Source organism: Athene noctua, chromosome 21 (assembly GCF_965140245.1).
Source record: "Athene noctua chromosome 21, bAthNoc1.hap1.1, whole genome shotgun sequence".
NCBI classification, from domain to species: domain Eukaryota; kingdom Metazoa; phylum Chordata; class Aves; order Strigiformes; family Strigidae; genus Athene; species Athene noctua.
This window is the reverse complement of record NC_134057.1, coordinates 864,548-892,044: the sequence shown is the minus strand read 5'-3', so window position 1 is coordinate 892,044 and position 27,497 is coordinate 864,548. Positions and strand designations below refer to the sequence as shown.

The following is a 27,497-nucleotide window of genomic DNA, read 5'->3' as shown; positions in this document are numbered from 1 at the left end:
GTGGCTCCAAATGCCCCGGGGCTGGGTCACAGGGCCACCATTCTCTCCAAAGCTGCCACCGGCTGGTGTGCAGCCCCCCCTGTGTGGTCCCACCCTGCTGCTTGCTGGAAAACCAGAGATAGGGAAAATGCCTCCGAAATAAATACTGAAAGGGGATTTCAGGAGCCAGTGCCACAGCTCTGACACCCCCGGCTCTTCCTTGTGTGTAAATATTGGGGGGGGGGGCTGCCTGTACCCGGGGCTATCAGGGACAAATATCAGTTGCCCACAGTGGTGGGGTGACCTCAGCTGCTTGTTGCTTGGCAGGGTGGCATGGCAGGTCTTGCCTGGGGGTCCCAGCTGGTAGCCCCGTGGTAGCCATGCCCCATCACTGCCAGGGTGGGCAAGAGGCGGGAACATCCCTCGGGCAGTGCTGGGGCAGGAACCATCACAGAATCATCTCTGTTGGAAAAGACCTTGAAGCTCCTCCAGTCCAGCCATGAACCTCACACTGATCGATCCCAAATCCAGCTTGAGGCCATTCCCTCTGGGCCTGGCGCTGGGCCCTTGGCTCCAGAGACTCATCCCCCCTCTCTGCCCCCTCCTGGCAGGGAGTTGCAGAGGGCCAGGAGGTCTCCCCTCAGCCTCCTCTTCTCCAGACTGAACCCCCCCAGTTCCCCCAGCCGCTCCCCAGCAGACCTGTGCTCCAGACCCTGCCCCAGCTCCGTTGCCCTTCTCTGGCCACGCTCGAGTCATTCAATGGCCTTTTTGGGGTGAACCCACTCCTCGAGGGGCGGCCTCCCCAGTGCCGAGCCCAGGGCTCTGATCCCTGCCCGGTAAAGAACCATCGGACAGCCTGAGGGACGGAGAGTTTTATTCCTGCCCACGACGCCTCGGACATGACCGGCAAGCGGGAGCTCTGGGGCATGCGGGCGAGTGCGGACACCCAGCGGCTCCTCCCGCGCCCCGCCGGGCCAGGCTGGCGCCGCCCCGGGGAGCCGCTGGCGCGGGAGGGGGAGAGGCGGAGGAGGGCGGCGCGGCGGTGCCAGGGCTGTCCCCGCCCGGGAAGGGTCCCCTGTCCCGCCCCTGCCTCCTCCCGCCCCTCCGCCTGCGAAGCCGGCGGCGTTCCGGCCCCTCACCCCCGAGGGAACACCCTTCCCGCGGCGCTCCCCGCCCGAGGCCCCGGGGCGGGGCGGGCGGCGGCCATGGAGCGCGGCGGCGGGCGCCGGGTGGTGGCGGTGGGCGCAGGGCTGGCGGGGCTGGCGGCGGCGCAGCGGCTCCGCGGTCACGGCTCCCTCCGCCTGCTGGAGGCGGTGGCCTGCGCCGGGGGCCGCGTCCGCACCCGCCCCTTCGGTACGGGACGGGGCACCGGCGGCGGCCGGTCTGGCCCGGGGAGCGCGGCAGCGGAGGGGGGGCGGCTGTACGGCGGCGAGAGCCGCGCCTGAACGCGGGTGGCACGGAGGGGGACTGGGGCAGGGGGTTCCGCTGGCTCCAGCTGTTGCGGGGCGCGCGCAGTGTTGGGTGGTCCTGGCACGCGTCTGCCTCGGGGTGACCCCCCCTCCCCTTGCTCCCTCCCTCCCCACAGCGTCGGGGCTGGCGGAGATGGGGGCGCACTGGATCCACGGCCCCTCGCCAGGGAACCCCATCTTCCGCCTGGCCACCAGCTACGGCCTGCTGGGCCCGGAGGCTGCCCGCGAGGAGAACCAGCGGGCCGAGGCGGGGGGCCACCCCCCGCTGGCCTCCGTCACCTACAGCAGCTCCGGGAGGGCGCTGAGTCCCCAGGTGGTGAGCGAAGCTCGTGACCTCTTCGACACCCTCCTGGCCTCTGCCCGTGCTTTTCGGGGGGCTGAGGAGCCACCGGCGCTCAGCGTGGGGCAGTACCTTCGGGCAGAGATCGCCCGGAGGGTCCCCACTTCGGCAGGGGGCGAGGAGGATGCACGGCGGCTGCAGCTGGCCATCCTCGCTGCCTGCCTCAAGCTGGAGTGCTGCATCAGCGGGACCCACAGCATGGACTTGGTGGCCCTGGAGCCCTTCGGGGAGTACGTCTCCCTGCCCGGCCTGGACTGCACCTTCCCAGGGTAAGCGCAGAGCTCTGGAGGGGGACATGGAAGAGCGTTTTGGGGCGGTCCCCCATCCCCAGCAGCACCTCCTCCCGCAGCGGCTACAGCAGCTTGCCTGATCGCATGCTCTCGGATCTGCCGGAGGGCATCCTCCTGCTCAGCAAGGCCGTGAGGACCATCCGGTGGAGAGGGTCCTTCCACGAGGAAGGGGATGAGGCCCGGGATTTCCCCGTCCAGGTGGAGTGCGAGGATGGAGACACCTTCCTCGCCGACCACGTCATTGTCACTGTCCCACTAGGTGAGGACACCAACCCCTTTCCTTGCTCTCCCTGTCCCTCCAACCAGCTGCCATGGTTGGAGACGGGCAGATGGAGGGCAGACTCTTGCCCAAACGCCTTCGCAGCCTCTCCTCTTGCAGCGGGGCTTCCTCCCACAGTGGAAGAGGGGAGGCCGGGAAGGCAAAGTATCTCAGCCCCCATGTAGGAACCTGGTGAACAGAGCTGCCCGATCTGCCCAATCCTCTGCCTGCAGGTTTCCTCAAGGAACACCACCAGAACTTCTTCCAGCCTCCCCTACCCGAGTGGAAAGCAGAGGCCATTCGCCGCCTGGGTTTTGGCACCAACAACAAGATCTTCCTGGAGTTCGAGAAGCCCTTCTGGGAACCCCAGCAGCAGCTCCTCGAAGTGGTGTGGGAGGATGAGTCACCCCTCGAGGAGTGCAGCGCCGACCTGGAGGCCAGCTGGTTCAAGAAGCTCATTGGCTTTGTGGTCCTCCAGCCGCCAGAGCAGTACGTGACGGGAGGATCAGCAAAGGGGCATCATGGCCAGGAGCGCTTTGGGCATCTTCCAGGCGATGTGAAGGAGCATCTCAGTCCCATCTGGAGCTTCAAAACCTTCCCTGGATCACTGGTGGCCCATAGGCAGCAGTGCTCCTGGGGCAGGGAGGGCATGGTGAGCAGCGGGAGGGCAGCAGGCAGCTCTCAGGCCCCATCTTCTCTCCCCAGGCACGGGCACGTCCTCTGCGGCTTCATCGCAGGGAAGGAGTCGGAGTACATGGAGACCCTGAGCGACGCGGAGGTGCTCGGCACCATGACACACGTCCTCCGCACACTGACAGGTATCACCCTCGTCACCCCAAACCCTCCCCCTGGGGAAACACACACCCGGATTTCTGGATCCCACCCAAAATCCATGCCTGCAGGGAACCCGTGCCTGCCTGCTCCCAGGAGCGTGCTGAGGTCCCAGTGGCACAGCGCTCCCTACACCCGGGGCTCCTACAGCTACGTGGCCGTCGGCAGCTCAGGGGATGACATTGATGTGCTGGCTCAGCCCCTGCCCGAGGACCCTGAGGACCCCAGGGTAATTGCTTTTGACTTAGGGGATGCAGCAGCTGGGGGGGGGGGGGGGGGGGGGGGCGGGACCCCCTGGGCACAGGGACTGACGGACAGGGGTGGGAACAGGACGCCCCAAGCCTTGAGGAGCACAGGGAGGTAGCATTCCCCACTCCCGCTTCAGGGGTCACCAACCAGCCCCCCCCTTGACTGAGCTCCGCAGCGCTGGGGTAAACGACATTTCCATAAAATCTGGGGGCACATAGCTCCTCCCAACCACTTCCCAGCATCCTCACGGCAGGGGGTGGGTCTTTAAGAAAGGGAAGGCGCCCGCCCCTCGCTCTCTAAGTGGCTGCAGAGTGGGCCAAGGATCCGTGGGGTGTCAAAGGGCAGGGAGATGAGGCTGGTTTAGTACAACCCGGTGTCCCCGCTGGGCTGGGGGAGGTGGCAGGGTCCCGGTGCTCACCTCCCGCCTCGCCGCCAGCCTCTGCAGCTCCTCTTCGCCGGCGAGGCCGCTCACCGCACCTTCTACTCCACCACCCACGGGGCCCTGTTGTCGGGCTGGCGAGAGGCTGACCGCCTCAACCAGCTCTTCGAGGGACCCAGCCCCCCTCCTCGGCTCTGAGGCGGGAAAATAAACTCCGTGCTTCCCTGCCGGACAGTCTCATTTATTGGGAGACCTCCCCGGCAGAGGGACGCGGAGGCTTCTGTCTCTCCGGGGGGATGGATGCGGCTCCTCGGCTCGGGGCTGGTGACGAAAAGGGGCTGCGGCGTTAGTACCAGTTGGTGCTGGAGATCAGGAAGCGGGTGTCGTCCAGCGGGGCCTGCGTCGGGCCTGGCTCCGGGGTGGGCTGAGGGGCTGGAGGCGGTGGGGGGGCGGGCTGGGGAGCAGGCCCCGCGGCACGAGGGGTGCCGGATCCGGCGGGGGACACTCCGTGTCCCCCGCCGGACCCGGCACCCCCCGTGCCGCCATGACCAACCGTCGGGTCCCCTGTAGGCCCCGTAGGCCGCGGCTCCGCCATCTTGCCCGCTGAGGAAAAAGCCCCGCCCGCCTCCGGCTCGCGCGCGGCCTGCGCCATGATCCCCCGCGCGTCGCGCCGGATGTGACGCAACGGAAGGGGCATGTTGCCGCCGCCATCATGCGGGGGTGGGCGGGAGCGCTGCGGGCAGCCGTAACCGGGCCCGGGCCGGTACGTGGCGTGTTCCGGGAGCGCTTTGATTTTGGCGGCCGTGATGTGGTCTCCTGGTTCCCAGGGCATATGGCCAAAGGTGAGGGGTGGGAGCTGACGCGCACACACGTACCCGCCCTCCTGGCTGCCGCCCCCGCTCACCCAGCGCTGTCTTGCAGGCCTGCGGCAGATGCGGGCCTCCCTGCGGCGCGCCGACTGCCTCATCGAGGTGCACGACGCTCGCATATCCTCCGGCACGGCTCTTCATCCCTCCCGGGGCAGCAGGAGCCTGGACCCTGTCCCATGCACCGTGTTCCCCCCTCTCCATCCTCGTGTGCCTCGGTCTCCCTCCAGGCCGCCCCTTCTCCCGCTCCTCCCGTGCCCCTTCTCCCGCTCCTCCCGTGCCCCTTCTCCCGCTCCTCCCGTGCCCCTCTCCAGCTCTGCACCAGCCCCATCAACTTTTTTCCCCACCCTCCTTCCCAGCCGGTCCCTCCGGTACCCATTCCCACACCAGTGCACAGTCACTCTCCTTAGTGGCACTCACATCCCGCTGTCTGGCCGTAATCCCATGCTGCAGGAGGCACTGGGCATCCGCCCACATGTCCTGGTGCTGAACAAGATGGACCTCGCGGATCCCCACCGGCAGCCGGTGAGCGCTGGGGTAGGGCGGGCTGGCTGGCTGGGGGTCCTCAAGTCACCGCAGGCAGGTACCATCAATGTGCCTGTCCCCTTCAGGCCATCTTGGAGCAGCTGAAGCAGCAGGGATGCTCACATGTTGTCTTCGCTGACTGCCAGCATGATAGCAACGTCAAGAAGGTAATGGGCCAGTAGTCTTTTGGCCAGGCCTTCTCCTCACTGCTGGCAGCTGGGGGCTGTGCACCACTCCAAGCCCCATGGAGAGCCACATTGCTCTGTGTGAGGAGGTCCCGCTGGCTGGTCCACACTGATCTTTATCCCCAGCTTACCCGACGCACCCCATCCTCTGCTTGGCCTCCGTTTTGTGCATCCTCCTGGCACAGCATCCTTCAAGTGAGTGGCTGATGCCAGCCCAGGCGCAGAGCCGTAGTTACAGCCCTTCTCTGTGTTTCTCTGCAGATCATTCCCCTGGTTGCCAAGCTGGTGAGCAACAGCCCACGGTACCACAGGGCTGAGGTGAGACATGGCAGCAGGGCTGCTGGTGTGTGCGCAGGGAGTCGAGTCAGGGTGGCCATCTGCAGGTCACCTCCTCCTTCAGCTGGAGAGATGAGTCTGCTTGCACACATGTCACAAGCGCTGGCAAACACCGGGTTGTTTCACTGTTGTGGCTGCCTGTTGTTCCTGGGGTGGGTGGCCCATAACTGGCTGCTCCCTGCCCGGGTCCTCCTTGCTTCCAGAACACCGAGTACAGCATCCTAGTGATCGGCGTGCCCAATGTGGGCAAGTCCTCACTCATCAACTCCCTGCGGAGGCTGCATCTCAAGAAGGGTATTTCTCTGTGGCTCCTGGGCTTGGGGAGGAGCTGCTGGCGCGGCCACGGACTGGGTGGTAGGGCAGAGTGTCGCTTGCTTCCCTGACTGTGTCCCTCCTTTTCCCGAAGGGAAAGCCACTGCGGTTGGTGGCGAGCCGGGCATCACCAAGGCAGTGCTGACCAGAATCCAGGTACTGTCCCCATGACGCAGCTGGCTGGGTGGGTGCTTGCTTCTGCCTCCCCACATTCTCTCACAGGAGTTTTGGAAAACCTCGAGGCATGCAGAGCTGATCTCAAAGGGTTGCTCAGGTCCCCTTTCCAGCAAGGCCTTAACCAAAGAGTTCGATGCCTTGCTCGTTAGCCGTGTCGTAGTCCGTGGTGCTAATTACCAAGCCATGCCTCCCCCATCCCAGGTTAGCGAGAAGCCCCTGATGTACCTGGTGGACACGCCTGGCGTGCTGCCCCCGAGGCTGGGGGACGTGGAGACGGGCATGAAGCTGGCGCTGTGCGGTGAGGTGGAGGCTGTGGCTGGGGGTACTCCCCAAATGTGGCTTCAAGCCTCCGCTGGGGGTGGTACCTAAGGCTGGGGTGGGAGTCTGCTGTTCGCAGCCCCCTCCCCCAGGCCACTGTGCACTGTCTGGGTGCCCATGGCTGGCACATGGACAGTAGGAGGGGTGGCCGGGGCTCCGAGCAGGGCTGGGGAGAGCTGGGGCTTGACATTTTTTCCCCAGGAGCCATTCGTGACCACTTGGTAGGAGAGGATATCATGGCCGACTACCTCCTGTACACCCTGAACAAATGGCAGCAGTTTGGGTTAGCTGGCAGGGGAACCAGGGAGGGGGTGGAGAAGGCTCCCCCAGGGAATTGGGGTTGGGGGGTGGGGGGGAAGCGATGCCAGTGGGTTGTGAGCCGCTTCCTTCGGCAGGTACACGCAGCGCTACGGGCTGGCTTCAGCCTGCGATGACATCGAGCCCGTGCTGAGGCAGGTGGCCCTCACCCTGGGCAGGACGCAGAAGGTGAAGGTGCTGACAGGCACAGGTGAGTGCTTGGGGGGGTGGAATCTGCTGAGTGGGGTGCAGGCACCAGGCTTTTGAGGGTCCCAGGGTGGCTCCAGGCTGCGCTGACACCTCCTTCCACACCCACCACCCCCGTCTCCAGGGAACGTCAACGTGACGATGCTCAACTACCCAGCCGCTGCCTACGAGTTCCTGCGGGATTTCCGGGCGGGACGCCTGGGCAGGGTGACGCTGGACTGACATCTGTCCCCAGGGAGAGGCACTGCCTGTGGCTGCGTGCAGGGGATGTCCCAGTGCCCCACGGGGCTGGGGCCACCTCGGCACGGGGCTCTGGTGTGTGATTAAAGTGGCTGTGCCAGGGCGGCTGCCAGTTTTGGACCCTGGGCTGCTGCGAGGGGCGGGGGGTTACAGGATGGCTGCGCCGTGGTTTCGCCGCACAGGGTGACGCGCCCCACAGGGAGCTGTTTCTTCGCTGCAGACTTGGGCCTCTCTGCGCCTTTCATCCCAAAATAAAACGTCCGTGGGGTCAGGGTCCCCGTCCTGCATCCGTCCCCCCACATACAGCCACACCTGCTTTCCACCCAGCTTTATTGCCGCCTCGTCCTCCAAACACTGCGAGACCTCCGTACAGAGGTGCGGCACGAGCGCGGTGCCTGGCCTGGCGGAGTTTGGCACGGGGCGGGCGGGAAGGTGGCGGAGGGGCTTCCCGTGGGGTCCTGCCCCAGCGGCGGCAGGTAACGGGGTGCGGCCGGACGCTGGGTGGGCGCAGCCCTGAGGGGGCACTGCTAGCCCAGGGGGGTGGGCTGAGCCCCGGGGCGGGGGCGGCGGGTCCTCGCGGCACCAGTAGCTGCACCAGGCACAGTCTGGTCCCCTGAAACCGTCAGCGGCGGAGGATGGCGGCCAAGGGGCAGAGCCATGAGGCAGCCCAGCGCGGCAGCGGGTCCCGGGCTGGCGCAGCAGAGGTCCAGGCAGCCACCGTCCAGTTGCCATCGCGGTACTCGACGCTGTCTCCCGCTTCCAGCTCGCCGGCAAGCCGGGGCTGGCCTAGGGCGGCCCCCGCCGCCACGCCGGCCGCCGCTCCCGCCGCCGCCGCCCCCGCCACCCGCAGGGCCGCCCCGGCCGAGCCGTAGCGGGGTGCCGTCGCCTTCACGCGGCTGCGGGCAGCCCCCCGGGCCCCGCCGCGGGCGGCTCCCCGGGCCCCGCCGCGCCCGCCCTTGCCGGCCGCAGTGTCACAGAAGGCAGCGGCCAGCAGCATCAGCGCCCAGCACGCCGCCGCGCTCCGCCGCATCCCGCCGCTGGGCCGCACCTGGGCACAAGGAGACCCCCAGGCGCTCAGGCACGGCCCGCGGGCACACGCCCGCGGGCAGCCGCGGGGCAGCGTGGGCAGCACCGTGCGTGCGGGCAGCGTGCGCGTTGCTCACACGTGCGACAGCTCCCCCCCCCCCCCCCCCCCCCCCAGTGTGCTCTTGCACGCGCTCGTGTGCCTGGCGACACGCATCAGCGTGCGTCTGCGCAGGCGGTGCTTGCACACCCCTGCGCGAGCCGCGTGTGCTCCCGCACGTGCCCCTCAGCCCGGCAGTGCACAGCTCACACGCATGCACGCGCCCGGCCGGGCAGGAAGCAGCTGCCTGTGGTGCACGCACGCGCTTGCACGCTGCTCACGCGCGTCCCCGGGGCACGGCTGTGCACGCACCACGCACACACGCGTGTGTTGCACCCTCCGCTCTTCCCCCCCCCCCCGCAGCAGCACGCTCGCGTGCCCGCGCACGGCCGCGGGGCACATTCACAGCCCCCCCCCGCACACACCACCCCCCCCGGCACCGTGCAGGCCGCCCCCGGCCGCGGGGCTCACCGGGCCCGGGGCTGCCGCTGCGCTCGCTCCGCTCCGCTCCTCCCCGCCCGCGCTCCCGCCGCCGCGCTCCCGCCGCCGGCAGCCTCCCCCCCCCTCCACTCCCCCTCCCTCCACTCCACGCGCGGGGCCGCGCGGCGGCGACGGGGAGGAGGGGGGGAGCGGGACACGGCGCCGGGGGGGCCGCCCGTGGCGATGCGCGCAGCTGCGGGAGGCGGCGGGGGGAGCGCGCACCCCCGCCCCCCCCGGCGCCTCTAAGCCCGTCCCGGCCGGGCCCGGGCCGCTCGGGGCCGCTCGCCCGGGGCCTCCGCCCACGGGGCCGGGCGCGGGGGGAACCCCCGGGAGCGCCCCGCCCCGCCCGCCGCCGCCTGCCTCGGCCAATAGAGACGGCGCGTTGAGGGGCGGGGCCGCCTCGGCCAATGGCCGCAGGGTGGGGCGGGGCGTGCGCGGGCAGGGGGGCGGGGCGGGGCCGCTCCGCCGATCTCCGCCATGGCCGCCGCGCTGCGCGCGCTCCTCCGCCCCGCCGCGCGCCGCCGCGCGCTCCCCCCGCCGCCGCCAGCACGCCCCCTCCTCGGGGCGCGGGCCTGCAGCGCCGGTGAGCGGGGCACGGGGGGGGGCAGCGCCTGGGGAGCAGCCCGGACCGCGTAACCGGGGCCCGGCACCGCGCAGCGGCCTGGCAACAGGCACAGGCGCGTCACCGGGCTGCGCCTGCCCCGGTCAGGCTGCGCGCCGGGGAGTCCCGTCGAGCCCCGAGCTGGCGGGGGCGACGTCCCGCTGGCTGCCGGTCACCGCTGGCGCGGGCCCGCCGCCCTGAAGGTCGCCTTAAAATAGCGGCGGGGCGGGGGGGGGGGCCGCCGGTGTCTCAGCCGGCGGCAGGCAGCCGGCTGCCTAACGGACCGGTGTCGGGGGGCGGCGGGCAGGGGCCCCGTTCCAGTATCTCTCGGTGCAGAAGACGGGGGCGCGGCAGAGCGTGGGCCTGATCCAGCTGAACCGGCCGCAAGCGCTCAACGCGCTCTGCGAGGGGCTGATGCAGGAGCTGCGGGGGGCGCTGGAGGCCCTGGAGAAGGACCCGCAGGTGGGGGCCATCGTCATCACCGGCAGCCAGAAAGCCTTCGCAGGTAGGGCGGGGCGGGGCACGGCACCGCGCCCCACCTCGGGGTTTTGGGGGAGTGGGTGTCGGTGTTGCACCCCTTTTCCCTTTGCAGCTGGTGCAGACATCAAGGAGATGCAGAGTAAAACCTTCCAGGAGTGCTATGGCAGCGGCTTCCTCGCCGGCTGGGACAAGGTCTCTCTCGTCCGCAAACCCATTATCGCCGCAGTCAATGGCTACGCCGTGAGTCCCGTTCCCCCCTTAGCGTCTCCCCCGCAGTTCACCCCCAGCACCCCCTGACCCCCCTCTTTTCACCTGCTCCAGCTGGGCGGTGGGTGCGAGCTGGCCATGATGTGTGACATCATCTACGCTGGGGAGAAAGCGCAGTTTGGGCAACCCGAAATCCTGCTGGGGACCATCCCAGGTGAGCAGGGGGCACCCGCCAAGGGGGCGCATCCCAGCCAGAGCAGGGACAGCGGGGACACTCCGGTGTCCCTCTCTGCACCTTTCCCTTCCCTGCGTGGCTGCAGGCGCCGGAGGGACGCAGAGGTTGACCAGAGCAGTGGGGAAGTCGCTGGCAATGGAGATGGTTCTGACCGGGGACCGGATTTCAGCAGCGGAGGCAAAGGAGGCAGGTGGGGACACGCTCCGGTGGTGGCGCTACGGGGGCCCGGTGGGGAGCCCACCCTCACCCCACCACCTCCCACCACCCATCCCAGGTCTGGTCAGCAAGGTCTTCCCCGTGGAGAAGCTGCTGGACGCGGCCATTAGCTGCGCTGAGAAGATTGCCAGCAACTCCAAGCTGGTGACCGCCATGGCGAAGGAGTCGGTCAACGCCGGTAGTAGGGGCTGAGGGTCCATCCGGGAACCCCACTGGGGGGGCTGCAGGGCCAGGCAGTGGGGTCCCCCCAACTTCTCCCTTGCTCTCAGCCTTCGAGACGACGCTGGCAGAGGGGACCAGGACAGAGAAGCGACTTTTTTATGCCACCTTCGCCACGGTGAGCAGAGGGCTCGACCCCGTTGCTGGTGGGGCAGGATGATAACAGTGCTGCTACAGCGCGCCTCCCCCCCCCCCCCCCCCCCCCTCATGTCTCCGCTCCTCGCAGGACGACCGTAAGGAGGGGATGACGGCATTTGTGGAGAAGCGCAAGGCGAACTTCACCGACAGCTAAGCCTGGGGTGGTGGGGGTCCCCACGGCCACCTGCTGCCCATCAGCCCTCTACGCCATCCTGTGGAGGGGTCTAGGAATTGTTGGCAAGTGGTACTCGCCCAGGGTGAGACACCCAGCAGGAGGGACCACCTTTGCCATCACTATTAAAAGGTTTCCCTGGCACTGCTGGGAGATGGGGCATCCTTGCTGTGGGGTCCCCCTGAGCTGGGAACTGTTGGGGTTCACTGAGACCCCCACTGCTCCGCTCCATCGCGCTGCTTTCTAGTGCTGGGCTGGGCAGGAGCAGCCTTGTGGAGCAATAGGGCCGTGTCTCCCCGGGGGCGGGCACAGCCCACGGTACCTTCTTGGGCACAACACTGATGGGCTGAGTTTGCCTGGCCTCAGCCCCACCTGGGCTGAACTGAGGCTGGGGTGATGGGCTGAGTCCCCCATCCCAAGGCATCATCCTCACCTGTTTGGGGTCTTTGGGCAAGCCCCAGATCTGGGGACCCTGCACTTAGCAGTAGGTTTCTGGCAGCAATGAGGAGCCCACCAGGACATGGAGGGAGGAATGGGTTTATTGTGGGGACTCAGGGGTGGGAAGGGAGGGATGAATCCCCTAGGGAAGCCCCAGGGGTGGCGCCCGGGCACTGATCTGCTCAGCCATGGTGGAGATGATCACGGTCCTCCTCTGGGCCGCTCTGCACCTCCAGGGCCAGTGTCTGGGGCAGCCCATGGGCATCATCCTCCCTGGCATCATCCTGGGGGTGGTGGAGGTGGTCGCGATCCTCCTCAGGTCCCGCCTGGGCTTGGCGGGGGCCCCACTGAGCCCAGGCACTGCTGGAGAAGACCTTTATACCTGGCTGCAGCCCATTGGAGGTCTCGCCCTCCTCCAGCGCCTCCACAGGTTGCACGCCCAGGATGCTGGAAGAGGGGAGCAAAATCAGCAAGGAAAGGTTGCAGTGTGTCAGTGTTACTAAATATCCCCCTGCCCCAAGGGAATCCCACTCCATCAGGGTGCAGGGACCCTGGTGAGGTACCCCCTCCCCCTCCAGGAGGCTGCAATTAAGATTTCAGGGGAAAAAAAGGGCTAATTTAGCTGTTTATCCTGTGAATGAGCTGGATGGGTCCAGGACGTTGGCACCACAGCACCTGCAGCTCCCCACCGCCACCAGCAAAAGTAAACCTGCCAGGGCTCAACGCTCAGAGAGTTTGGGTGATGTGGGGGGAAGATGGAGATGGAAGCCCCTTGATTTTTATTTTTTTTGGGGGGGGGGCACAAAGCAACAAAGGAAACTTATCCCCCCCTGAAATGCTTTACGTTTTGGGGTGTTGCTTTGTTGGTTTTTACAAGCCAGATGCAGGTGCTTGAAGGTGTGGGGAATGCGGCCGCCTCTTACATTTCCTTGGCCAAATCCCGCTCGGTGGCCACGCCCTGCCACTCAGTGTCCCTCGGAGCCTGTGGGGAGAGAGGAGGGTTCCAGGGGGGTGGCACAGCTCACGCATGGGTCTCCCTGTGCCAGTTTGTCACGCAGGGCAGCAGGAGGGTGAGGCGGAGAGCGGGGGCTCACCTGGGCGCCTCCAGGTGCGGGCAGGAGGAGGGCAGCACCCAGCAGGACGGTGATGCTGCAGAGCCGCGCGGCTCTCGGGCTGGCAGAGAGATGACAGAGGAGCCACGCTGGCAGTCGCTGCGTTGGCTGATGCCTCCCCGCACTCATTCTGCAGAGCGCCGGCCTGTGCCCACGGCTCCTGCCTATTCCCACGGTCCCTGCCTGCACCCACAGCTCCCTCCCGACCCCAGCACCCAGCTGTGCCCACGCTGCCTCCCCCCTGTGCCCCCTGGCGCTGCCCGCTGGGGCCGGGCGGGGACGTACCGCTCCATGGCTGCCTTCCGTGCGCTGCCCGGCCCTTGCCCTGCACTTTGCCCGCCGGCGGGTGCGGCTGCCCCCAGGGCTGCCCGGCCCACACATCCTGGGTGGTGCTGCCGGCGCTGCCTGGGGGAAACGGGCCGTGGGATTATCTCTGCCTTGCAGCAGGGTGCGTGTTCCCTCTGTGCACCCAGACACTGCAATCCCCTCGCACCAGGGCATGTGTGTCTCCCCGTGCACCACGGCTTGTGCATCCCCATCTTTACTGAAGCCATCAGCCCGTTTCTGACCTCTGATTAAGTCAACCGAGCAGTGAGCAGGAACAGTGACTCAGAGCAGACATTCACCAAGCCTTGCTGTGTTACATAAATAAGGTTTATTAGAGCACGGCGTGGCCATTGCAAGCAGTGGATGTCAGAAGGGAAGAAGATGAGGCAGCTTTAGTTCGGAGCGTGGTTTGGCTGGAAGGGACCTTCCAGGATCATTGCATCTGACCCCTCTGCCACGGGCAGGGACACCTTCCACTAGAGCAGATTGCTCAAAGCCCCATCCAACCCGGCCTTGACCTGCAGAAAAGCACAAGATTTTCTAACTTGTTGGAAGCTGAAGAGCTGGATTCACCCTCTGAAATCAAACTGCAATGGGGTGACAGCTGCAGTGATACACCTGGGCAGCAGGCCTCTCCAAGGAGAGGGATTGCCCCAGAGCCCCAAGGGGGGATGGAGGAGGTGGTCCAGGCAGAACAGGCAGGGAGTTGAAGAGGTAAGTGGTGCCTGCAAACCTGCCAGTACAGGCAGATGTCTCCCATGAGGCTGCCAGGGCACAGGCATTTGCTGAGCGGTGACATAGCCCAACAGGTCAGGTTCACTAAGCCCACCAAAAGGAGGGGAGCTTTGTCTGGTGCTTGATTACTGGGTTGAGTTTTGGGCCCCTCACCCCAAAAAGGCCATTGAATGAATCGAGCGTGGCCAGAGAAGGGCAATGGAGCTGGGGCAGGGTCTGGAGCACAGGTCTGCTGGGGAGCGGCTGGGGGAACTGGGGGGGTTCAGTCTGGAGAAGAGGAGGCTGAGGGGAGACCTCCTGGCCCTCTGCAACTCCCTGCCAGGAGGGGGCAGAGAGGGGGGATGAGTCTCTGGAGCCAAGGCCCCAGCGCCAGGCCCCGAGGGAATGGCCTCAAGCTGCCCAGGGCAGGGTCAGGCTGGCTCTGAGGAAGGATTTCTTTGCAGAAGGGGCTGTTGGGCGTTGGAATGGGCTGCCCAGGGCAGGGGGGGAGTCCCCATCCCTGGAGGGGTTGAAGAGTCGGGCTGAGCCAGCGCTGAGGGATCTGGGGGAGTTCGGAACGGTCAGGGTGAGGTTCGTGGTTGGACTGGAGGAGCTTCAAGGGCTTTTCCAACCTAAATGATTCTGTGATTCTCTGGGTACAGTGGTGGCCACGGGCTGTGTGGATACAGGACTGCAGCTGCTGGGTGTATGTGCTGGTGTGCACAGGGGTGTGGGCATGGAGTGTGGCAGTGTGTGCACATGGAGGTGTGTCGGGGCTCCGTGCCCTGACTAGCTGCTCCCCTCTCTCCCCTGCCCCACCTGGGCGGGCTTCCCTCCCTCAAGGGGCAGCCAGCCAACCTCTCCTGGGGCAAGGAGCAAGGATTAAGGCCAGACAAGCCACCTGAGTTTTAAACAGTGAAGCATTTTAAAACTCGCAGGGAAATCTGTGTCTCTGTAAGCATCACTCCCTGATCCTGTTTGCAACGATTTTTTCAAAGCCCTTTTTATCCTTTGTTCCTCCTGGAAAGGGGGAAAGGAAAAAAAGCCATTACAAATCCTAAGTTTCTTGGATAAATGCCATTCCAGCAATCTCTTTTTTATTTATGGACAATTTTATAACAAGTGTCACAGTTCAACAGGGCCCCAAGATCTGGCAGCAGCACGCTGAGCCTGGCTCTCCATTTCCAAACAATCTTTTCTGCTGGCAGGATGAGATTAATAGGGAAAAAAAAGAGGAAAAATAACCTCCATCTCAACCTGGTTTTGGGAGTAATTAGAGCAAAGGAAGGTTCCTTCTTCACATCTGACTCTACCTGGGCTTCAGAAGAGCATTTAAATTCTCGGTGAAGGAATTTTGTAAAAATTCCTTTTATTTATCCACCTAGTTGGAAGTCACTTTATTCTAACTCCCTGCAGAAATGAACTGCAAGGCACATGAATGCTTTTCCAGGCCTGGGCAAACCTTTTGCGTGGGCTCCAGAGCAAGTGCCAGGGAGCGGGGAGCAGACTCCAGTGAGATGGAGAAGGTTAGAATGAGGGACCAATGTTTTTTGTTCTGTTTTCTGTCAGTGGTTCCAGCTTCCATACAGTCAGCAGATTTTGTCTTGGAATTTCTTGAATCTTTTTTTTTTCCTCCCAAAAGGAAAAAAAAAAAAACAAAACCCCACGTAGTCTCATATCCAGCAGCTGATCTCCCCTCACCTCCACAACATAGTGCTTCGCTGCAGTCTGAGACTCTCTGGGAGCAACTGATCTACATGCTGTCTCAAGGGTTGTCCTCGTTGGGAGCTTTTAAAAACAGTGAGAAAATGAAAGAATTAAATTAAAATAATTAATTGCTGTAATCTACACCGCTCTTTGGATTCCATTTTGATTCTCCCCTGGACAAGCAGTGTGGGCAGGGAAGGGTGACTGACACCTTGCCTGCAGGCCAGTGGGGGGCATGCAGGGCTTCCTGCAGCAAGAGGGGATACGTGTTTTTTGCTTGGTGTTACCCCTGCTGCATTTTTGGCAGTAATTCCTTGCAAGTTTTTCACAAAGCTCCTGCAATCCGTGCAGCTGTCTGGAGTTTCAGAACAGCATCTACCATTTGCAAGCTCAGGCAAGATGCAACCCTCCATCTAGAAAGCCATGGCTGCCCAGAGTGGTCCTGGCACTGATGGGACCCAAAAACTGACAGCACAGAGGCAGATGGATTTATTTGTAGTTTGATTTCAGAAGGGATTAGAAAAGAGAGTGTTGTCTCAGGAGGGATAAATATAAGCACAGGTTGGCTTGAAAAGCTGCCAAAGAGAAGTGGTACAGAGGCAGGAAGGGACTGTAGCAAAGCACTTCCCAAAGTGGTGATATATCCCAAACTGCTGCCAGACGACCCCTGGTTTTGCCCTTTTGCCTTCCCCATAGGGAGCAAAGCAACTGCAAACATCCCCGCTCGGCTGCTGGGCCACTGCTGATGGTTGCAAGTGGCAGCAGCCGGCACCTTCTCATCTCACACAGATCTGCTGCACTGACCTTCAGACTTTCTTCCTTGGTCCTTTAAATCCTCGGGTGGCACCTTGTCCGAAGCAAATTGTGGATGGCACCCTGGAAAAGGAGACAGGCTTTAATACACATTAACAGCCCAACTCTCACAGGATCACCTGGACGCTTTACCCCTTGTGTAGCATTTCAAGCTCCCACAGTGAGAAGAGCAAGGTAGTGGGGGAGCAGGACATCTACATCACTAAAGTGTAATTCAAAACATGGGTGAAATACTGGTCCGCTTTCCTGTTTATTCTGCACATTTCATTTAAGTTGAAATGAAAACAGAGCTGGGGCAGGGTCTGGAGCACAGGTCTGCTGGGGAGCGGCTGGGGGAACTGGGGGGGTTCAGTCTGGAGAAGAGGAGGCTGAGGGGAGACCTCCTGGCCCTCTGCAACTCCCTGCCAGGAGGGGGCAGAGAGCGGGGATGAGTCTCTGGAGCCAAGGCCCCAGCGCCAGGCCCCGAGGGAATGGCCTCAAGCTGCCCAGGGCAGGGTCAGGCTGGCTCTGAGGAAGGATTTCTGTGCAGAAGGGGCTGTTGGGCGTTGGAATGGGCTGCCCAGGGCAGGGGGGGAGTCCCCGGGATCCCTGGAGGGGTTGAAGAGTCGGGCTGAGCCAGCGCTGAGGGATCTGGGGGAGTTGGGAACGGTCAGGGTGAGGTTAATGGTTGGACTGGAGGAGCTTCAAGGGCTTTTCCAACCTAAATGATTCTGTGATTCTGTTAAGTTCTGGAGGCCTCTCCCCTCTTTACCACTAGCTGTAAAGTGTTACAAAACGTAGTATGCCTTTGGGCAGTTGCAGTGTTTTTTTGTGGAAGCATGTGCTTGTGAAGAGCAGGAGAGCAGAAGCAGCAGTAAAAGCATGGCCTTTCAGCAACAAATCCTCCTTTTGACCTGCAGCATCACACCAAATCCAACCGACGGTTTCTTTCTGGTTTATAAGCTGTTAGGCTGGACAAGGCAGTGAAGTTAAAATGTCACTGTGGCAGCTGTTTAGGGACAGAATTTTGTTGGGCAAACCATGACGTAGAAAAGCAGGCCCAACTGGCTGTAGCATGCTGCAAGCACTTTCAGACTCCACAACTCATGGGAAAGCCCTGAAACAGCAGGGCTCACCTCGTTTTACGAGGCAGAGCTGGTGCCAGTGAGAGTGAGAGGGAGCCAAGGGCAGAGGCAAGTTTCCCCGCAGTGCTCCAGTGCAGTTGTGGGATCACAGTGCTGCCTTCAGACTGCCAGAGTGTCACAGATGAAGCAAACTCAACACAATAATCCCTTTGCTAACTGGAATAGTTCAGGCAAAACCACATTAACCTTTATGCTGAGAGACAATTAAAATTAATAAAATGACACTGATTCGGGTGCTGGGGTGAGGGTGGTGACTGTTTGATGGCTACCTTGTATCTCATACAGGTTAAACAGCACATGATGCGGGGGATTTCTAAAGTCAAGCCAGCATTAGGCAATTCCGTTTCAACTTTTTGTAAACATTTTATTGCAAAAAAAATCCAAACAGAAAAAACAGCAATGCTGCTCTGGCCTTGCAAAACCCACGATTCAGAGCAGATGTTCACCTGCTTTATTTGTGCCTTATCCTGCGACTGCACGGGAGCACAGACAGCTCCAGTGAGATGCACCAGCTCAGCCCTGAGTCAGCCGGGATGGGAAAGTGATACAGAACACAACTGAAACTTGTTTGTGTATTTCAGGACAGAGCTCTTCCTTTCAGACCCACGCATTCCGCAGCACCCTGCAAAGAGATCATGGGCGGGCAGACTAACAGCAAATTGCTGACATGGCTTTCATGGTGCCTTCATGCTCTGTCCTTCCTTACGGTTTCCTCTTTCAAAAATGGCTTTTAAAACCTATATGGAAATCCTACCTCTTTCATCTTCAACACAGAAGCACCTTGAGCCATTCTGCACTAGGCACTGCAAAATGCAATTAAGGTGGTCCCTGCCCCAGAAATTTTTGCCTATGGAGGCCAACAGTACAGACCTGGATTTATAGAGTCGTTTCTCTGGCACCAAGGGGCTGGGGCTGGCTGCAGGCTGAGGGATCTCCATGTTCTCACTGGGCCCTATTTCCATCGGGTCCGCCTGGAATTGCTCCGACATCTCCACACTCACATCCATTGGCACGCTGGCACCCTGCTTCACGGCAGCACTTGTGTGCTTGGGGACACTGCAGAGACAAAAATTTGTATCTTTTCTCAGCAGCTGCGACATGAGCCTAGAGCAAAGGAAATGATGAAACAGGTTAAGTCCAACTTAGGTGAGTTCCTGCAGGGAGGCACAGAGATCTGGCTGTGCAAACCACCAGGAGCAGCCAGAAAGCTGCTGGAGAGCTGCACAATAGGCTTGTATGAGTTTCTACTTAAGCATTCAGGGTTGCTGCATTATAGCACACAGCTTTGTCCCCAAGTTCTGTTCTTCAGTCCATAAAGTGTAACTCATTCAGCAGGCCTAGTGGGTTGGACTAGAGGGTTCACACCAGGCTACCCAAGCAAGCTTTGAAAGACTCCACAAACCAAGGCCCCTGTCCCTCTGGGCACCCATAGCTGGGCCACACCACCCTGCCAGGTAAGAAACCATCTCTCCATCCCATCACTCAAGTCTTTGAGGAAAGTGTTAAACATCAGTCCATGTATTAACCCCTGTGGTGAAAGCAGTGCTTGAAATCAGCAGCCAGCTGAAAAAGCCATTTGCCAGACTTAAAAAGTCTGCCTCTGCCCTAACTATGCTTTTGGGGAACGGGAATATTGCAAAGGGTTGGGGAGCAAAGCAGGAAATGTGCACAAAGTAACGCAGAGATGCTAGGCTTTGCGTTTACACGTGAGATGGCACGAACAGAGCAGAGCTTCAAGCCATGTGGGAAGAGATGCACTACAACATCAAGATAAACTACATAAATTAAAGTTAATTACTCAAGCTTATCCAAAGAAGGGCAACGGAGCTGGGGCAGGGTCTGGAGCACAGGTCTGCTGGGGAGCGGCTGGGGGAACTGGGGGGGTTCAGTCTGGAGAAGAGGAGGCTGAGGGGAGACCTCCTGGCCCTCTGCAACTCCCTGCCAGGAGGGGGCAGAGAGGGGGGATGAGTCTCTGGAGCCGAGGACCCAGCGCCAGGCCCCGAGGGAATGGCCTCAAGCTGCCCAGGGCAGGGTCAGGCTGGCTCTGAGGAAGGATTTCTGTGCAGAAGGGGCTGTTGGGCGTTGGAATGGGCTGCCCAGGGCAGGGGGGGAGTCCCCATCCCTGGAGGGGTTGAAGAGTCGGGCTGACCCAGCGCTGAGAGATCTGGGGGAGTTGGGAACGGTCAGGGTGAGGTTCATGCTTGGGCTGGAGGAGCTTCAAGGGCTTTTCCAACCAAGATGGTTCTGTAATTCTATAAAACATTGCCATAGAAAGGCTTGCAAGTTTATCCATTCTTATAAGCAGCAGCAAATGTCATTTCTGAGTCTCCTGGGATATAATCTTGCTTACTCTGGAAAGACAGTGCGACAGCAGAGAAACACAACATCACCTCTACAGGTGAAAACCAGTTGTGCTATTGCAGTTCTGCAGTTACCTTTTTGTTTTCTTTGGGCTATCAAACCTAAAGTCAGCAGGATAAAGGTGAACAGTGACCAAGTGATCCTTTCTGTCCTTGCTGCTCTTCAACTTCTCCGCACAGCCTTCTACCAAACACTTGTACTGAAAGAGAGGGGAAAAAAAGAAGTCATCATTGGAAAAGGCAAGTGGTGTCAGCTGGGGACATGGATGCCCTCCCCAAACAGTCAGTGTCTAAGGGAGCCAGCCCGTGCCGTGCACACCAACTACCAGCGAAGGGCTGGGCATGGCAACTCACCATGTTTTGCTTCTCAGCCATTATCTGGAAGAGCGAGTCGTGCCACTCCAAGATGTGAATGTCCAAGAGATGCCCTGACGGAAAGGAGCGCTTGCAGAAAGAGCAGACGTTCCTGTGCAGCGTGTTGTAGTGGTGCTCATAGCCCTCCAGTGTATCAAAGACCTGGCAGCACCCAGAAATGTGGCAACTGAATTCAGACACCCTGCAGGGAAATTAGGAAATCCACATCTTAAGTTAGAGCCTTAATTCAAGCTGCATCTATCCCTCTAGATGACTTTATTTACTTGTGGCATGTCTGGTGAATAATACTTAAATTAAATGCAAGATGCAATGGAACAAAGGTTACAACGGTGCTGGCAGTTGGAAACTCTTATTTGCCATTATGGTTTGAGCATCATATATATTATTGCCCTGTGAAATGGTGCTTCAATTAAGAATAAACAACAAGAAGCAATGTAAGAAATAAGCTCTTTGACCTTAAGAGTTTCAGCTGTGGATCGAAACTTTGTGCCAACTCTGTTTAACAGGCATCTCTAAGATAACATCACACAATCCTCAAAGCACCTCCTCAATTTTATATACAAGGGCAGGTTTTAAAGCAAAACGAAGATTCTTCCCCAGCTTTCCTAATTGGGGCTGTCTATACCACACAGCTTTCCCACTGTTTTGACTCAGTAAATAATAACCTGCTACTTAAATTTCCTTTGTTTAGCTACAATCCGTTTTTATTATTCCGTATTTTATTAAGGCATTATTGATGCCTTATCTGCTTGTGGAGAACTCTCAGTGAAAGGACGTCACATCCAGCAAGGTAAGAAGGCAATGTTCAGACAGACAGCTGATGAAACAGGAAATACCCATTTTTGACTTTTTCAGCAGGACGTTGAGGTTTGCAAACTATAGTACCTCGTTTTCCTTCCTCAAACTGCTTTGCAACGCATGCACGCCTTCTCCTTTGGCATATTTCTCCCCCTCGGCCTCTGAAGGCCACGGACGCGAGGAGAGCACCCGCCCTGCCTCGCCCCCCCACCCCACGGGCCGGCAGGGCTCGCGCCGCTGTGTCAAGCGAGAGGCACCGCCGCCGCGGCCGGGCCCTGCCGCACTTACTTGGGTCTCTCCGCCACCTCGGCGAGGCTGGTGAGGACGCCCTGGAGGTAGAGGTGCCTGTGAATGTCCCCATCCTAGGAAAGGAGCAGAGAGAGGCGGTGGGCGGGCAGGCCTGTCTCCCCCAGAGCACACCCTGCCGCTCCGCGGAGCCAGGCCGCGGCGGGGCCCGGCTGTCGGCGGGGCGGGGGCCTCTGAGGGTGCAGGGGGGGTCTGAGGGCGCACGGGGACCCACACTGCCCGAGCCCTGGGCGCGGGGAGCCGGCCCCTCACCTCCAGGAGCGGGTGGTGGGGGCCGAGGCGGAGGCGGCGGGGGGCGAAAGTGAAGGGCGGCGGCGGGGCGCGGGGCGGCGGCGGCGGCGGCGGCGGCGGGGGCGGGGCCGGGCTCTCCCGCAGGCGACGGCGCAGACCGGGCGGCAGCGGCAGCATGGCGGGGGGGGCGGGGCGACCCCGGCCCGTCCGGTCCCGTCCAATCCCGTCCAGTCTAGTCCGCATGCGCAGGACGCGCTTCCGGGCGCCGCTGGCGACACTTCCGGGCGGGCAGGTACGGACGGGACGGGACGGGACGGGACGGGACGGGACGGGACGGGAGGGGAGGGGAGGGGAGGGGAGGGGAGGGGAGGGGTGCGGTGCGGTGCGGTGCGGTGCGGTGCGGTGCGGTGCGGTGCGGTGCGGTGCTCCTCTCCTCGGGTGGGCAGCAGCTGCGGAGCGGAGGGACCCGCCGCAGCACTTGGGCGGGGGTGGCTCCGGCCCGACCCCACTTCCATCAGGGCAAGCGCCTCAGCTGCAGCAGGTCGCTGGGGGCCGTGTCCGGGCGAGTCGGGGTGTCCCCAGGGATGGGATCCCCCACCGCTCGGGGCTCGCACGGGGACAGGCTGTTTCCTTGGGACCTGCTGGGGTTTCCTGTGCTGCAGCTTGTGCCGGTGCCTCTGGGGCTCCCGCTGTGCCCCTCGGAGCAGAGTCTGGCCCCGGCACCTCCAGGACCCCCTTGGGCAGGGGGAGATGCCGCTGGGTCCCCCTTCGCCTCCTCGGCTCCGTCTGAGCCAGCCCAGCTCCCCCAGCCTCTCCTCGTACCTCACGTTCTTGACCCCCGATCGCTTCAGTAGCCCGAGGGGGAACTGGAGGTTGTTACTGGTGCCGATTGATGTGTCCTTTGGCAGGCAGGGTAACAGGAGGGACAGCTTTTGGCAAGTAGGGGCGAGGGGTGCATGCGATCGGGCTTATAGTGACCACTCATTGGGACCTTGACAGGCTGGTGAGGTGAGGCTCACAGAAACCTTAAAGAATTGAAAAAAATGCAAACGCTGAATCCCCAGGGCCACAGTAACTCAAACAACTGCAGAGTCTGAGTGGTGACTGGTTGGAGGGCACCTGTGTAGAGAGGAAGAGTCCAGGGCAGGAGGGTGGCCTTGGGCCAGCAGAGGCCAGTCCTCACCCCAGTGGGCAAGGACAGAGCCAGCAGGTAAAGGAGAGGGAGCGCCTCGGCTGTGACACCACTTCCAAACACTCTGGCCAGTCTGGGGCCTCTCATCAGAAAATTATAAACAAACTGAAGCCTGGGGAGGCTCTGGTGATGGTGGGTGGAGGTCAGGGCATACAAGGAGAGGCTGGGGAGCTGGGCTTGCTCAGCCAGAGATGAGGAGGTAAAGGGGGATCCAATGGCATCTCCTCCTGCCCAAAGGGGCCCTGGAGGTGCTGGGGCCAGACTCTGCTGAAAATGGGCACAGCGAGAGCCCCAGAGGCACTGGCATAAGCTGCATCATCGGAAACTGTAGTTGAGTATTAGGAAAAGGTGTTTCCACGTGAGGATTGGGGCCCTGAGTGGTGAGGGAATCTAAATCTTTAGAGATATTTAAGCTTGGACTGGATGAGGCCCTGCACAGCCTGCTCTAGTTTGACTAATGTTTAGGTGGAGAGTTAGAATGAGGCTTGCAGAGATGTGTTCCAGCCTAAATGATTCCATGATTTTGGCAAACCAAAAGTGTGTCCATATTCACATTAAACTCTGTACTTGCATGACTTAGTTCTGCAGCCACAATGTAAGTAAATTTGCAGAATTTGGTGCTTGCCTGTTAATAAAATGGACAGTAGGATATAAAAACCCCTAAACTTGGAAAAACTGCTTTTGAATAACTTCAGAAGCAGCAGCATGGGTGGGTTGCCAAAGCCAGCAATTTCAGCTGTGTCTGGAGCCTGTCAGTACATGAACCAGCACTACTTAAGACGATTCAGGAACTTTTTCACCCCTGGTGTGATTTTGAGATTGAAAAATCCTCTGCTGGTTCACCTACATTTGAGGTGGTTTTGTACCGATATAGTTAAATCAGGCACGATAATGAGTATTTCTGGTTTGCTTGCTTCCCTCCTCCCCTTACACATATTTCTTTGTTCCAGTCAAGTATTTTGGCATACCCTGCAGGCTCATAATGTAGTCAGGAAGTGAGTTTTGTGAGGATATATTTTCATTTGCAGCAGTAAAATAATAACTTGCCACCTTTGTTTTTGCACCCCAGGGAGCTTGTAGCCTCAGGTGGGAAGATGAGTGAGTTCCGCATTCACCACGATGTCAATGAGTTGCTCAGCCTGCTGCGCGTGCACGGTGGGGAGGGAGCCGAAGTCTACATTGATCTCCTGCAGAAGAATCGAACGCCCTATGTTACCACGACTATCTCTGCGCACAGCGCGAGGGTAAGCGCTGACGTAATGTAATCACAGCTGAGGGGCGTTTCAGACCTTATGGGGGGTCTGATAGAGGTTTCTGCAGCTCTGGGAGCACAGTCCTTCCTAAGGAGAAATTCAAGACTAACATTCCTTGGCCTGATTCCTCTTGGCCAGTGATGTGAACTACCTTGTCCTCACTCTATGCTTCTCTGACATGACTTTTGTGGGTGTGGAACTGGACATGTGTTGGGAGGGGTAATGGCTGTCACAAGTTTTTCTGAGAAGAATGGTGAAGTCACATTGGCATTGGTAAAAAAATGGGATAGTCTGATCTGGAATCTCAGTTTTGGCTATAAAGTAGAAACGTTATATCAGGAAGAAAGGTAAAATTCATGCATCTGGGAGAGATTGGTGGAAGAACATGAGGATTGTAAGAATTGGTGTGTTGGGGGGTGAGTTCAAAGGAGCTTATTTTTTGTCTGCAATGCTTGTTTCAAATTTTGATTAGAGGGGTTGTCCTCTGGAGGAATCAAACAAATGAAAAGTAGTAACTGTATGAAATGGGATTATGTGAACAATACTTGACTTTTTTTTCTGAATATCACCCAGGTATTAGGGATTAAAGTCTGATGCTCTCATGACCAGGCACACTTCTGTGGCCATAATACTGCTTTATATTGTAATTTTTAAAAGCAATCCATCAGTCAAGCTGCAAATGCTAGAAAATTGTTAACTCTGAAAGTTCAGATCTTTGTGGCCTGAACTGCTTATTTTCTCTAATTCCAGTCTTACACATCATTTACACCAACAGCTACAGTTTATAGACTTGTAGAAAGATTTAAGTAGGAGGCACAGACCTGCAGCCCAATGCCTTGCTCACAGCAGGGCCAGCATCACGGCTATAACAGACTGCTTAGCTGTGTTTTGAAGATCTCCAGGAGATTCCTCCATCACTCTGGCTGTGTCCCAGGGTTGCTGCTCTCTCCAGATAGGACAGTTTTCCCGGGCCCAGCTGGGATTTTCTATGTTGCTGTTTGGGGCCGTGCCTGTGGTGCTTTTGCTGAGCCCCTGGGAGCAGGGTCTGTAACCCCTTTGGGCAATGGGCAGTACTCCCCACTGTCTCCATAGCTCTGTACTGGGCTCCATCCAGTTTGCTGATGTCTCTCTTGCTTGTGCAGCCCCCAGAGTGGACCCAGTGTCCAGTTGTGGCTTCATCAATGCCAAATCCCTTAATAAACCTGCTGATACAAAATTATGTTGCTTCAGGGTGAGTATGTGCAGAGCGAGCTCGGATACAGATCTTGTGCTTACCTTCATCTTTCCTCTCTTGCAGTCCCCTCTCCATCACCTGAATGCCAGGACCCCCACTCTCCTCCAGCATAGTTATTAGTAGGAGACCAGCACTGTAGCATTCAGTCCAAAACCCATTGCCTGGGTTTGGCATAATTTGGGTACTTTGGCAGCAGCAGCAGCCTGCACCTTGTCTCCACCCTTGCACGATGCTCCTCTTTTGAATGCTGTGCTAATAATGTACACTAAACATCCGATATTAACGTGGTGTTTTACAGGTAAAGATAGCAGAGTTCTCTCGGACTCCTGAAGATTTTTTAAGGAAGTATGATGAGCTGAAGTCTAAAAATACAAGACATCTAGATTCTTTAGTTTATCTGCTGTCAAAACTCACAGAAGACAAAGAGGTTTGTGTCTCCTTTTAGAACTGGATATATTACAAGTATTCAGCAGTAGAAACTGCAATGATTTTAAATACAGCACGCTTTCTGATGACAATTTTCAGTGAAATGTGTTGAAATCAACAGATAACCAGTTCTAGTGTTTACCTTATTATTAAAACACTATTACACTTTTCTTGATATCAACCACCAAGACACAGGAATCTGTTGCAGAAAGACCTGTGGTCTGATTCAGCACAACAGTCTTCTGGTCATATGTTTTTTGCTTTAGTGTATGCTGATCAGCATTCACAAAACCTTTTCTTTTTTTGTGTATATACAGACACTTCAGTATTTGCAACAAAATGCTAAAGAAAGGGCAGAACTTGCAGCGAATGCAGCAACCAGCAGCAGCACAAATTTTTCCATTCCCTCATCTACTTCCAAGATATCTCTGCAGGAGCTTGAGGAGCTACGCAAGCAGCTGGGCAGTGTCACAGCCAACTCCAGCATACAGCAGGTACTGTTTTTTCCCAGGCTTTGCGTACAAAATCTTTCCCTTCTGCTCACATGTATAGCTGTGCTCTTAACTTTTATTCACCTAGTGGAGTTACAAATGTTCCTGTCTGTGCAGATAATCTAAATTGTCTCTCAAAATTTGTTAGGTTATATTAAATCTTTGTGCTGTTCTTAATAGAAGTGGTCTTTTGTTTAAGTCAAGTTTAGGCCATGACAGTTCTAAATGGAGGGGTTTAATGTTATTTAATTATCGCATTTCAAATGACTGCTTTAAGCTCTGCTGACATTTCCTTTTCTGCTTGTGTCAGTACTTGCTCAGGAGCTCACCAGCTCCTGTGGTGTGTCTCCACGCTGGCTAGAAGTTCCACACTCTCAGATAATGTGGGTACAATGCCTCACATAATTATTCCCCAGGTGGACACAGCTGTTGCCTCTACTTAGCGGTTTGAGTTCCTGAAATAAATGCTGCAAAGTGATCCCAAAGACAATAAGGAAGAAAAAAAACCTGTTGTAGAAGTAAACTGTATCATTACACAGGCTTAGAAAACAGTTAAGCGAGCATTTCATTATCAGTAGGCCAGGAGGCAGGAAGTGCAAAGGGGCAATTATTACTTAAATCCCAACATCTGTTTCCTATGATCATTTGTATAAATAGCTATACTGTGAGGGGTTGGCCTTGACTCACCCTGCTCAGCAGGACAGTGGGGAGAAAAATACAGCTAAAAGCTTGTGGATCGAGGTACCGGCGTTTTGGCTGCAGAAGTGGACAGTTATTTGGACAAAGGTGAAAGAGTGGAGAAGGGGAAAGAGAAAAGATGCTCAGATGTCTGTAGTGACTGAGTAATTGGACAACATGTGCAAATGCTTTCATTTAAAATTTTGCAGCTTACCTTTGTCCTGGAGGTTTGTTTCTGCCTTCTGATGACTGGTCAATAAAATCTAACAGGGGACAAGCCTCCAGGCTCTGAATGTGACTGTTTCTGAGGATGCTGCCCTGCTTGTGGATGCTTGGAAATCACACGCTGGAGTCTTCTCCATCCGCAGTCTCTGTTGTGGCAGTCCTGCGCCCTTGCTCAATGGAGGCACATTTGTGCCTCATTAGCACATGGGGTCTGTCCTCGTTGGTGAGGTGTGTGCTTCCCTCAGCTGCTCCTGTTGTGGCTCTGCTGTCTTGGCCATGTGGCAGCATTCTTATTCACGATGTGTCCCGCCAGCCTTTGCTGTTGAGCTCTCCAGCTGTGGCTGTGTATGGTTTATTGCCCGTGCTGGCTCTTTAGCAGATGTGCGGTTACTCCTCAGTCTGTGAAGTTCTTTCTGTGGCAGTGGCTGAGCAGAGCTAACACCTTCCAGGGAAGGTCCTCCTGTCCCTGGTGAAGGTGATGGCAGTAGGTGATGTCACCAAGTGGGGAGTTTGCTGTGGTGGTACTTGAGGCCATTGACAGCTAGAGGAATGGACTCTGCATA

General features: G+C 59.0%; 6 protein-coding genes across 8 annotated transcripts in view; 4 read left to right on the top strand and 2 right to left on the bottom strand.

Moving 5' to 3' along the window:
* Positions 1-763: 763 nt before the first annotated feature.
* Positions 764-4,136, top strand: PAOX (polyamine oxidase). Of its 2 annotated transcripts, XM_074924192.1 has the most exons (7): positions 765-1,332; positions 1,565-2,057; positions 2,138-2,337; positions 2,571-2,826; positions 3,043-3,155; positions 3,240-3,397; positions 3,854-4,136. In XM_074924192.1, the coding sequence occupies exons 1-7, from the start codon at positions 879-881 to the stop codon at positions 3,992-3,994; spliced, it is 1,815 nt and encodes a 604-aa protein (XP_074780293.1). In that variant the 5' UTR covers positions 765-878; the 3' UTR covers positions 3,995-4,136. The 2 variants fall into 2 exon arrangements, with proteins under 2 accessions (XP_074780292.1, XP_074780293.1); XM_074924191.1 differs by having other exon boundaries at positions 764-1,332; positions 2,571-3,155.
* A 222-nt stretch (positions 4,137-4,358) lies between these two features.
* MTG1 (mitochondrial ribosome associated GTPase 1) lies at positions 4,359-7,362 on the top strand. Its single transcript, XM_074924193.1, has 11 exons — positions 4,359-4,638; positions 4,718-4,782; positions 5,083-5,187; positions 5,274-5,354; positions 5,634-5,690; positions 5,912-6,002; positions 6,115-6,176; positions 6,399-6,495; positions 6,717-6,798; positions 6,911-7,023; positions 7,144-7,362. Exons 1-11 carry the CDS (start codon positions 4,509-4,511, stop codon positions 7,239-7,241), a joined length of 981 nt encoding a protein of 326 aa, XP_074780294.1. The 5' UTR covers positions 4,359-4,508; the 3' UTR covers positions 7,242-7,362.
* A 1,948-nt stretch (positions 7,363-9,310) lies between these two features.
* On the top strand, positions 9,311-11,274 carry ECHS1 (enoyl-CoA hydratase, short chain 1). Its single transcript, XM_074924300.1, has 8 exons — positions 9,311-9,445; positions 9,771-9,968; positions 10,056-10,183; positions 10,265-10,364; positions 10,471-10,575; positions 10,660-10,779; positions 10,871-10,938; positions 11,047-11,274. Exons 1-8 carry the CDS (start codon positions 9,340-9,342, stop codon positions 11,110-11,112), a joined length of 891 nt encoding a protein of 296 aa, XP_074780401.1. The 5' UTR covers positions 9,311-9,339; the 3' UTR covers positions 11,113-11,274.
* Positions 11,275-11,398: 124 nt separating this feature from the next.
* Positions 11,399-15,512, bottom strand: PRAP1 (proline rich acidic protein 1). The gene is made up of 4 exons (XM_074924301.1): positions 15,423-15,512; positions 12,663-13,525; positions 12,492-12,550; positions 11,399-12,015 (listed from the first exon to the last, which is right to left on the bottom strand). The coding sequence occupies exons 2-4, from the start codon at positions 13,179-13,181 to the stop codon at positions 11,751-11,753; spliced, it is 843 nt and encodes a 280-aa protein (XP_074780402.1). The 5' UTR covers positions 13,182-13,525; positions 15,423-15,512; the 3' UTR covers positions 11,399-11,750.
* Positions 14,206-21,678, bottom strand: ZNF511 (zinc finger protein 511). The gene is made up of 7 exons (XM_074924177.1): positions 21,457-21,678; positions 21,187-21,260; positions 20,080-20,281; positions 19,801-19,925; positions 18,236-18,421; positions 16,233-16,304; positions 14,206-15,509 (listed from the first exon to the last, which is right to left on the bottom strand). Exons 1-6 carry the CDS (start codon positions 21,676-21,678, stop codon positions 16,235-16,237), a joined length of 879 nt encoding a protein of 292 aa, XP_074780278.1. The 3' UTR covers positions 14,206-15,509; positions 16,233-16,234.
* An 11-nt stretch (positions 21,679-21,689) lies between these two features.
* Positions 21,690-27,497, top strand: part of TUBGCP2 (tubulin gamma complex component 2) — a 42,043-nt gene continuing 36,235 nt past the window's right edge. For both annotated transcript variants that reach the window (XM_074924165.1, XM_074924164.1), the window contains exons 1-4: positions 21,690-21,727; positions 23,697-23,871; positions 25,413-25,541; positions 25,858-26,034. In XM_074924165.1, coding sequence (XP_074780266.1) covers positions 23,722-23,871; positions 25,413-25,541; positions 25,858-26,034 — 456 coding nt within the window. In that variant the 5' untranslated portion in view covers positions 21,690-21,727; positions 23,697-23,721. The remainder of the gene's footprint in view (positions 21,728-23,696; positions 23,872-25,412; positions 25,542-25,857; positions 26,035-27,497) is intronic.